We start from the raw sequence: 12,072 nt of genomic DNA, 5'->3' as shown, positions 1-12,072 counted from the left end.
TCTTTAAATGTTTGTATACTCTTACATACATTTGCCATCTCTGAATAAAATATCATAGCCCTCAAATTGTCTCTTAGTGTTCAATCATATTCAAACGACATTAACCCTCTTTAGTTTTAGCTGGGCAAGTCAACAAGTGAGAACTGCCATCGAGTGTTAAAGAAAAGGAACTAGAGATAAGGATATGATGGCAGAAAAGCTTTAGAAGTATGGGTGATTTTAGGGTAATTAATGAATATAATTTGAAGTAGTTCTAGGTAGATATAATTGTGACTCAACTATTTATGCCACTATATTTTCCTCACATTTTTGTGTGTGTGTGTGTGTGTGTGTGTGTGTGTGTGTGTGACAGAGACAGAGAAAGGGATAGATAGGGACAGACAGGCAGGAAGGGAGAGAAATGAGAAGCATCAATTCTTCATTGCAGCACCTTAGTTGTTCGTTGATTGCTTTCTCATATGTGCCTTGCCCAGAGGGCTACAGCAGAGCGAGTGTGACCCTTTGCTCAAGCCAGCAACCTTGGGCTCAAGTCAGCGACCTTGGGCTTCAAGCCAGTGACCTTTGGGCTTAATCCAGCAACCATGGGGTTCTGTCTATGATTTCACACTCAAGCCAGCGATACCGTGCTCAAGCCAGATGAGCCCACGCTTAAGCAGGGTGACTTGGGGTTTTGAACCTGGGTCCTGTCAGTGATCCCACATTCAAGCTGGGTGAACCTGCACTCAAGCCAGTGACCTCAGGGTTTCAAACCTGGGTCCTCTGTGCATTGCAGTCCAACGCTTTATCCACTGCGCCCCGGCCTGGTCAGGCTTCCTCACAATTTTTTGATGCTCATTTTACATGTGAGACTTGTTAGCCAGAATTCCTTAAGAGTCCATGAAACAAATCTCCTTGTGCTAATTAGGTAGTTCACTTTGAATTATTGCTGGAAGGTTTGAAGCGATGAATACTTTTTTTCAATCTTAAGTAAATAAAATGAATACAATTTGAGGTTTTAAAAAAAATAAAATTCATACCATAAATGTTAGTTGTGACACTAAAACTTAATATGTGGTATTAAAAACCTAATATACTTAATAAACCTGTAATATATAATAGAACTTAATATGAGTCCTGCAATAGCAGAATGTCTTTTACTATAAACAATATTTTTAAAAGTAGCCCCCAAAAATTTTTGTAATAGGCAGAACTATATGCTTTTGTGAATTTTCTTTTTACACATTATCATTATTTCAGTATTAAGTCTTGTGTCAGTTGTTTTTTACTTTAGGAGAAAAAAATTGAAGGGTAAGTTATAGACCTATGAAATTCAGAAGCCCAAGAGCCGGCCAGTAGATCAAGGTTCAGTCCCAGAGCTCCAGCTCTCTGATTCCTTCTGCAATCTAGTATAGACTTTCTGTAAAGCATGAACCCTTGTGATGGGAATGTTAGTACTGCATGACTGGTTTCTGAAAGAAGAAGAGTCGACGTCATTTCATAAAGTTTTCATAGGACAGTACTTGTCCTTGCATGAAAAACTTTTGACTGCGTACTTTATGAGAATGGGAAAGCCAAGTCTTCTGAATGCTAAGGAAGAGGCCTTTGAAGTGGTTCATGGTTTCACTAGAAATCAGATGATGTCCCCTGACAGAGTTACTGAGGAGGATTTTTTGCATCTTCATCATAAAGGTACCAGTGACTTGAATTTTCCAGTCATGACATCTGTGTGACTTCAGAGGTATTTGATATCAGAATTCATTCTCTTCTGTTCTGGTGCATATTTTGTCAATGTTACACCAATGTTACTTTGCCTTCCTGTAATTGATATTCTGACATTATTTCTTATGTGTGTCATTTAATGAGTCAACATAAACATCCATTTTATCTTCTTTTGCAGGAAAATAAAGAACAATTATTAACCATCTTACTTAATTACAATACATGGTAGGTGGGCTTTGGCAAAACCCTGAGAGGAGCATGATCAGGTTTACTTTGTTAAATATTCATGAATAAATTCACAAACAACTCATATCTTTCTATTCCCATTTCTGAGCCTCCAACAGTTTCTCTGCCAGTCTTCTGAAACCCCACTAACATTTTTTTTTTACCTAATAATTACTAGTTTGACCAGAGGAAACAGAAGTATTTATCCATCTGATCCTATTTATAATAAAACCATTGTTTGTATTTTAAGGTAGAAATTAAAAAGTACCTTCATATTCTTCTCATTTAATCCCCACTCCCACCTCCAAGAGTGGCTTATATAGTCAGGTTATGTCCTCTCTTAGCCTCTGCTTTTCCTCTACAGGATTTAATAAATGCCTGCTTCATACCTATCTGTGTGCCCTGCACGGTGCTTGGCACATAGTTACTATTCAATCAGTATTTGTCAAAGGACTGGATGAATTGATGAGTGAATGAAAGTTTCTATCTTTATTTTATGATTGAGAAAATTGGAACTCAAAACAACTGAGTAACTTGTCTAAATTCAAAGAATTAAAACAGGCTGTCAGGCCTCAAACTCTTTTGGACTTCATATCCTTCCTTTCCCATCCCACAGCTGCTAGACTACAGAGAAAATGCAAAGAAAAATCTTAAAAACAAATAGAACTGATAGGAGCCAAACAGGAGCATGACAGAGTATTCATTTTCTAGGGTGGAGTTAACAAAGTACCACAAACTAGATGACTTAAAACAACAGGAATATATTTTCTCACAGAACAGAGTAAGTCCAAAAGCAAGGTGTCAGCCTGGTGGTTCTTTCTTGGTGACTCAGAGGGAGAATGTGTCTGTAGTGCTTTCCTAGCTTCCGATGGCAGCTAGTAATCCTTGGCATTCCCTAGCTTGCATTTGGAGTCCCCCAATCTCTACCTCTGTCTTCACATGGCCTTCTGCTCTGCAGGTCTATGTACCCTTTGTTCTTGTAGGGATACCAGGGATTGGATGTAGAGCCTGCCCTAATTCAGTATGACTTCATCTTAATTTACATCTGCAAGGACCGTTTCCAAATGAGATCACAAGCACAGGTGCCTACCAGGGGGTAGAACATCAACATATCTTTTGGAGAGATGCAATAAAAAAATAAATGGGGGAGGTGACTAATAGTGAATAATTTAGATATGGATGAATTATTTTCACAGATAATATATCAAATCACTTAGTAAACCATTTCCTCAAGTGTTTGTTTTTTAACAAAAATCTGCAGCATATTAATGGGTACTTCTTGGGGAGAAAATATTTTATTATTAAATAGCTTTAGGAAATAGCGGGTTAAAGAAAGTCATTGTGTGTGTGTGTGTGTGTGTGTGTGTACACACAATTTTAATGTGAAAAACTGCTGCCTGATTTTTAAAACTCTACTTTTATGATTTCTAATGTCAAATTGTCTTTTATGGAAAAGAAAGTTAGATAAAAAGTTTCTATAGATTAAATCCTATTAAATCTATAGATTAAATCCATTATTTCTTTTTAATACAATGGCGGCTTAACTCCTATTACTCTAATACCCAATATTTCTAAAAATTGAACAATTAATTTTTAAGTAAGTCATATGTGTAAAAATCCATTGAGAATTTAAAATTACCTTTTCCCAGCTGAGGTGTCCAACTTAGGGTCAGAGGATGAGGGTTCAGATTTGAACTGCTACTTGGATGATGTATGCAAACAGCAACACCGAATTGTGGAATTTACAAGGGTGCTAGGATATAAAACAAAGCAGTGGAATCATGGCATTTTCAAGACAACTAATTTTCAAAAAGCGACACAGACTTTTTTTGTTACAGGACTCCTCAGAGCCTTTAATGTGCAGTGCATTGTGAAGCATGGAGAGCTTCTCAAACAGGATGGCAGAGCATTTTTTAACTTGAGCGCTACCCCCGGAAACATGCTCTGGGAAACTCTGACCCTCACAGATAAAATTACATTGTAACTACCAGTTTACAAAATTGTTTCATTAGGTTGTAAACGGATCCATAGTTCACTAATTTTTGAATCCCCATAATTCTCTTATCGTTTTGCAGCTACAGGGCAATGTGATGGTGCAAGATACAAGTGATGTTCCCTAACGTGTGTGAGACAGCGGCACTGGATGCGGAAACGACGTGTTTCATCGGTTCAGCTTGCTGGCAGCCTCTGTCACAATTCTGAGCGCTCTTTTTGAGACATAAAGGAGTTTCTTTTTATCGGACTGTAGGAAACCTGAGTTCAGGCAGTCCAGAACTGATGCACAACTGCTCGAAAGGAATCATCAATAATGCAGATGATCTTGTTTCCTGCTCCACCTGTGAAATAGGAAGTTTTCATCGCAATATTGCAGAATGCCTGTTCACAGCCGGCCATCACTTCTAAGCACCAACAAGAAGGGAAAGTTCTTTCTCCCTCCTTCTTTCCTATCCAACCCCCCACCCACTCCTCTTTTTTTTTAAAACACTCAGAAAGACAATAGCTTTCTTAGAAACCACGCTAAAATTTATTGGGTCACGTACTTCTCCCGATGCAAAGGGGTCTACCAAGGTGCGTAATTTTAAGCTTATTGTCAACCCTCTGCCAAAAAAGAAAAAAGAAAAAAAAAAGGTCCTTGTTGACAAAGAAGAATTAGAGAAAAGCTTTTGAGTAGCAGGGTCTGGAATTGTGCACAATATATGTTTGTTCTTATTTTTATTAACTGTATTGAAATTATGGTTAATATCGGCTTATAATCTTTAGAGAAAAAAATAAGGGTTTTTAAATTTAAATATTACCATATTTTAAATTCTGTGGAGAACAAATGTTTTTCAATTATCACTTAAGCTGCTAGGTTATATAACTTATTAGTAATAAAGTATCTTAGTGGGGAAGAAAAATGTGTTGGAGAGTGTCCCAGGAGTTCTGGACCGAGAGTAGTAGACTAATCGAGTGATTATGTAATCGTTGGACAAACTCACAATACAACTGAACAAAGAATTAAATATATAACTTTAAAATATTCCATTGACTCATTGCATTGCGAAAGCAGTTTTAACTTACTGCATTCTATTGATTCAGCATGATAAGGAGAGCATTTTAATGGGGAACTTTGATTCCACAATGATTCAGTTTCCAACATCTGTAGAAATCTTTAATCATCCAGAAAAATAGCCAGAAAACCTTGAGCCAGACTGGCATGATATTTATTTTACAAAGTTAATACCTTTTCCCTCTTAGATACAGCCACACTCATTTAAAATCATGCCATGTTGGCCAAATAACAGGTCAGCAACAAACATTTCAATTGTGGAGAAAAAATCCCTAAGTTTGTCTGAATAACAGGAAGCAGGAACTCAAAAATAGAAACTGCCTTTTGCTGTGATCACAGCAGTGTAGCCGTTAGAGATTTTTCCATTGATTTTGTGAGTGTAGGAGACACAAATTAAAAATATATTTACTGTAGCAGCATTGCTATGACTTTTTCTATCACATTTAATTAATTTTTAGTTTGGAAAATTTATTGATTTGTCTCTCACTCTATTCTTTTTTTTTTTTTTTTTTCTTTCTGAAGCTGGAAACGGGGAGAGACAGTCAGACAGACTCCTGCATGCGCCCGACCGGGATCCACCCGGCACGCCCACCAGGGGCGAAGCTCTGCCCACCGGGGGGCGATGCTCTGCCCCTCCGGGGCGTCCCTCTGCCGAGACCAGAGCCACTCTAGCGCCTGGGGCAGAGGCCAAGGAGCCATCCCCAGCGCCTGGGCCATCTTTGCTCCAATGGAGCCTCGCTGCGGGAGGGGAAGAGAGAGACAGAGAGGAAGGAGGGGGGGCGGGGGTGGAGAAGCAAATGGGCGCTTCTCCTATGTGCCTTGGCCGGGAATCGAACCCGGATCTCCCGCACGCCAGGCCGACGCTCTACCGCTGAGCCAACCGGCCAGGGCCTCTCACTCTATTCTTAAGCATCCTGGTCATATTTAGTAGGTGAATCTCTTATAGAGGACTAGCTCTCCCTATGTTTTTTAAAAGATCTTATTATCAAGACAATTAATCAAGTAGCTGCTCATGAGGAAACCTGAAGCCATAGCACCTCTGATTTCTCAAGCAGGAATCAAGCGGACTTTCCCTCAGTTGTCAGCTCATAAAACCCTATTTTCAGAGAGAGAATGCAAAAGCTTTTAGCTCGTCATATCTTCCAGAGATTATGGTATTGGAAAGAGTATAAAACCTCTTGAAAACTCATTAAGACAGCAACAGATGTTTTGTGAAGCCTCACTCTCTAACTTTGTAGCCTGATAGGAATTCTCTGATAAGCACAAGGTACATTTTCACTGCTATTCCCTCATTCGGGTTCTAGCTGAAGCCCTGTGTGTCAGGTCAGGGACAGGCTCTGGCCTTAGGCTCCTTGGGATCATCTCAGGACCTTTTCTAAGTTTCTTCTGCATGAAGACCTTGCCAGGCCGTTTATTTTGCCTAGATTATTCTTTTCTCCCTTTCTTCCTTTTGTCCTACATACATTCCCTTCAAGTCTCATTTTAAATTTAATTCACATACTAAATGAGTTTTTTCTAGTTATGAGCTCCTTGATACTTTTCTCCTTTGCTTATTCTATTTATAAATTTTAATAATTTTTAAAATTTTCTGGCTAGTACCTTACTTTTTCCTTGGGAACATCTTAATGTGGGTGGGTTTGAGAGACACAGGGACCTGGGGGCAGGTTTGCGGAGAGGTGTAGGGAACTGCTTGAGTCATCCCGGTATTGTGCTCCATTTCTACTTAACCCTTATAACAATGTATTACCATAGCCTGGACAAGGTGCTGGTTTTCCATCAGACTGTTCGTGCCCAGGACTGACTGCTTATTGTCCTACTCAAACCCTCTGCCACTGCCCTGTCCCATGAATTTGAGGTATATGCGGGACATTCAGACAGATATTCTTCATAGGCAGTTTGATGAAAAGAAACAGGAGATAGAAATTTGGGAGGCATCTACAGAGAAAACTGAAGTAAACACTGATGGATTACAGAGAAAGATGAGTTCAAGTTAGTAGCAGAAGGCCTTAAGGAAGGGCAATAATGATGGAGAGGAGAAGGAGTGAGGCTGAAAAGGGAGTCAGTCAAAAAAATGGTCAAGACAAAGCAATGTCACAGATGGCAGGGCATGGAGCCTTGAGTGACAGGAAGCACTGAGGTGAATTCTAAGCCATGGCCATCACTCTAGAGAGTTCATTTTCAACAGAATAGAGCAGGAATATCTAAGAAAATTTTTGGTGCTTTTCTGCAAAGATATCTAATTTCTTCCTTAAATTACTGTAAGTATATCATGCTTGGATTTATCTAATTCCTTCATAATCCTATTTGCTTATTTCATCCCACAAAGATCTCTTTGTAACTTGAATGTACACTATCTTTGCAGGACATCCAAAGGCAATGTGCATTAGAGGGAAAAAAATTGAGAGCAAAATAAGAGTAGGATGGAAATTTCAGAGATTTTGTTCTACTCTTGGGTCTGTAATTAATTAGCTGTGTTAACTTAAGCAAGCTGCTTAATTTCTCTGGGTCTAAATATTCTCATCTGTCACAAGGTGGCTTTGGACTACATGCTAGATTAGTGCTTTGTAAATTTGTTTTTAATATTTTTCTTCATATACAAAATTTTTGCTTATAAAATGCCAAAGGTCAAATTTTTTGTTACAGGAATTCTATAACTGGGCATGTTTCTTCTTATTATCACACTTTCTCAATAAACCTACCTACACTATTTATATTTCATTCCTTAGTCACATCCCTGTGAATAAGGAGCAACTTATTTTAGTAGTCATGATGGTGCCTAGATGGCATAACACATTAGAATACAGAGGTAACATAGATTATAAATTTAAATTTAAACTCTATACAGTTTATAAAACATGTCAACAATGAAATTTGGTATATTAATAAAATAATGCCACATAATAATGAGAATACATATATAGAGTTAAAACTGGAGGGATGAAATATTATAACAGAATGTGGAAGAGAAGTGAGACATTAATTGGAGTTTACTATTTTTAGGATTTTCTTGGGCATAGTCATGTCTCTCAACAACATATAGAAGTTTGTAAAACATTATTAGCTTCTGAGTTTTGTACTAAGCGAAATATTATTAGCTTCTGAATTTTGTACTAAGCTATTAAAAAATAAAACTACAAACAGGAAGTAAAAAGAGAAAAAATATTCATATATTCTATTTTTAACTTTTGATTAATATATCTTTTCAAATTGATACACATTATTATACTTTTAGAAGATAATCTTTGAAGTTATATATATGTTTTTTAAAAGATGCATTTTAAAGGTGGGTTTCAGGAAACCAAGATAAAAATATGTAGCTTAGATGACAATGGGAATGATGGAATCATAACTAGCTTTCATATAAATTGTGAAGACCTTGCTGACAGCAGTTATAGAACCATTTCTCAGGTAACTGGTTTCAGAAAGTTCTTCCATGATTTTCTGCCAATTCTGATTTGTGTCATCATTATTCAATGATTAAGAAGCTGTGGTTCCTTAAGACTTTTTCCTTTGATCCATTTCATATGCAGAATATTCGTTTTATTCTCTACCCTCAATCAGCTTCCCACGCAGTAATTGTTTATTACAGAGAAATTTAACATTTAGAAATCTCTCTTTGACTGAAATGCTAAGACTATGTATGATTTTATTATGAACATAATATATGTACATGTTGTAGTCAATATATCTCTTTTAAAGTTTGGTGGGTGTTTAATGCATCTAATGAATGCTACCGATTGCACTTGTGCAGTTCATTACAAAATACCAGCCCTTCACTATATCAATATTACTTACCAGATAAATCCTCCAAACTCTACAGATTAGAAAGTTAATCTTCCTTTTCAATATTGCAAAAGTATATTTTTCAAGAGTTATAATGACTTCAAATACCTTAAAACTATCCGTATTTTGTTTCTAGTTCATATAGAAAAATGGGTTAATTCCTTAAAAATTTTAGGTTGAACGATGTTTCCTCTGCTTAAACATATTGAAATTTGATCTATAAGAAAACATTAAATCTCTTGGGTTTGCTTTTGTGTACAAATATTGATCGATTTACGACCTATGCAACTTATGACCATTCGACTTTACAACCACAATCGCTAGCCACGACTGCTCCATGTCTGGCAGCGCAAGCGTTGCCCAGCTGGGTGTACGGCAGTGCGGACCAGCCTCCGGCAGCACCGCCATCTCCGCTGCACCATTTCAACTGTTATCCCAGACTCGGTACAGCAGTTTGTGTTTTGTGTCTTGAATATTTTTCATCAAACCCCTCCCAAGATGTCTACCAAGAGGAAATTAATTGTCTTTGCAAATATTAACCAGTTGTACTGGTAATGCAGTGTTTTACTTAAACCTGACGAATGTAAAAATAAGAAACAAAATGGTGTAGAGATGATACAAATGGCATAAAATGAACAAAGAAAATTATGATATACAACAATAATGAAAGAAAATTATAATAAAATATGACTTAAAGATTTTTATAACATCATTTCACAGTACTGTACATATAGCCTACTCAATCTATAACCAAATCATGTTAGAACCGGTCTGTTGGAACCAATTGTGGTCATAAGTCAAGCGCTAGCTGTATTTGAAATGTGGCTTTTAATCTGTTTAGCACTTAATGTGACAACGGATTTACATGAGGAATATGTTCATCATGCCAAATCCCACTTCTGTAATGACATCATGCAGGGGTAAGAAATCACAGGCATTGCATTTTTATTAGCTCTAGGGTGTATAAGTTCATAACCACTAAATAGTTATTTCACAGTAACAGGCTTTAAATGAAAATGCAAAGAGGACATATTTTCCAAAATATCATGTGTTACTGTAAAATATGGTTTATTGGAATTTCTCTTAATGACTCTTGTGCAAATTATAGTCCATGGGCCAAATTGGGCCTACTACCTGTTTTTGTAAATAGAGTTTTATTAGAACACACACACAAACATACACACACATACGACATTTGTCTTTTGGCAGAAAAAAACCAAACTGTTAATATCTGTTTATTATGGTGATTTTAAAAATGTATAAGACTTTAAAATAGCAAAGAAAGATTATATTTCCCAAGTCACTTTAGTATTCAAAAAATTATGTTTTTGAAATAATCTATATACAATATAGACAATAATCCTCTTTTATTGCCAGGCTGTGTTAAAAAAAACCTAGAATTTGCATTATTTTTTTTAATTTCAACTACTTCTTTACAGAAAGTTGAAAATTTCTGATATACTAATTATTATAGACTGTTACTAAATTTTATTTTCCTGTTAGTCATATATTCTGTGGAAAACAAAGTTAAAATTAAAAGATTCAGATAGTTAAGAAAAATCAAAATGATGAATCATTGCCAAATATTTGATCCATTTAAAAGAATCCTGATTAGTAATTTTCCTTTTTCTAACACAGGAGGTTATATTGAATAAGAAATAATTAGGCTTCTCTAGGTATGAAAAATAAACTCTGAAAATTTTAAATATGGGCAATAGTTTTTCAATATAGTCAAACCAAGTGAAACATATTACGTTCAATATTAAAAGAAGGTAATGTAATCAGTGAGTATATGTGAATTAATTAGAATATGAAAAGGATCTTCCAGCATAATGAGATATATATTAAACCAAGAGGCCAGGTTGTATATGTTTTGCTTAGAAATGTGTAAGTAAAGAGGTCAATCTATGAATAAACTGAACTCAGGGTGTGAAACCAACTATCTTTCAAGGCCCTTGAATTCATTTTTCCCTGTGGGTTAGCCTCCTTCCCTTAACAAAAGCTTAGTGGCCCAAGGGAATTCAGGCTCACCAGAGCAGGGCTGGAGACTCAAGCAGCCTAAGCTTCAACACAGGAAGCAGGGGGCAGACAGAATTCAAGCTACTGGTGAGTTTTGCACTTTGCACCACCTAGCAGGACAGACACTCTTCCTCAAGTATACCTTAAAGCAAAAAGAAAAAAAAATGGGTCAGCCAGTACAAATCATATTGCATTTTGCTGGGACCCAGGGGAAATGTAAGCCAAGCCCACAGACTGGTAACCAGCCTAACTTGTTTGGGTTCCAGGATTTACTGTTTCAGTGTAAACTATTAAAAGGTGGAATGTGACTTTGGCATAATTTCAGCTGTTTTCTGTATTCACTTCTACTTCGTTTTGTCCCGGCTTGTTATTTGTTATATGACCTTAAAGTTGATTTAAATTTGAGAAAGTTCGGATCTGATCTGGAGATTCTTTCAGTTTGTTTTAGAAGATGGGACTGACTTGAGCACTAAGTCTCCAAGAGTAGGAGATTCCAGCCCCAGCTCTGTCTGTCTAGGTCTGGCCAGTAGAACCAACCTGCCTACACTTAGGGTCCTCATCTAGAAAATGAGGTTCACAATGCCATCTCTAGAGAGTGTCACTGGTTGTTGAAAACTCAGATGTCATTGAAACACTCAGCACATAGTAAGGACTCAATGATTGTTTAAGCCTCTTTCATCCTCTCTTCTTCTTAAGGTAACAGAAGGCTCCTAATAATGTTAGGGCTTCTGTTTTTGTTTGTTTCTGTTTTGCTCTTTGATTCTAATCTTTTCCTGCTTGTCTGAAACTGAGCTCTGTGCTTGCCATTTAATTATTTTAGGTTGGGGCAATCCTTCTTGCATCTTGACAACTTCCTTAGAGTTTGATTACTCATTAAAAAGCAATTGGCTTGCCAAAGAACTGATATCTCAGTGTCAAAAAATGAGATTTGCATCTTACTATTAAAAGAAAAATGTTTTTTATTGTGTGTGTTTGTGCTGATATTTCTGCTGTGCTGAATGTCAATTTGTATACTCTGGCCAGCGTTCTCTTTTTTTTAGTTTATGTCTTATTTAATACTTAAATAAGAACAATAAAAGAGGTATGCAAAACTAGATTATAAGCAAGAGTTTTAAAATATTAATGAGAAAATATTAAATACTACCTGACAAAAACATAAAACTGTTCAGATATTTCCACATTACTTCTTTTTTTTAAGTGTTCTCCCTCCTTGTCCCCCATTATCCCCCCTGTGCCCCTCCCCCTAACTCCCTCCGCCTTCCCTCTGGGGTTTGCTGTCCTGTTATCTGTATATCTGT

The 12,072-nt window shown here is 36.8% G+C and overlaps 1 protein-coding gene across 1 annotated transcript in view; it reads right to left on the bottom strand.

Moving 5' to 3' along the window:
* LOC136311721 (transcriptional regulator Kaiso-like) overlaps positions 1-9,163 on the bottom strand; it is an 11,984-nt gene extending 2,821 nt beyond the window's left edge. Inside the window, 1 exon segment of the mRNA XM_066240820.1 lies at positions 9,033-9,163. Coding sequence (XP_066096917.1) covers positions 9,033-9,163 — 131 coding nt within the window.
* Positions 9,164-12,072: the final 2,909 nt, after the last annotated feature.

This window comes from Saccopteryx bilineata, chromosome 8, assembly GCF_036850765.1.
Source record: "Saccopteryx bilineata isolate mSacBil1 chromosome 8, mSacBil1_pri_phased_curated, whole genome shotgun sequence".
Taxonomy (NCBI): Eukaryota; Metazoa; Chordata; class Mammalia; order Chiroptera; family Emballonuridae; genus Saccopteryx; species Saccopteryx bilineata.
Note: the sequence above shows the minus strand (reverse complement) of the source record. Positions and strands in the feature narration are given on the sequence as shown.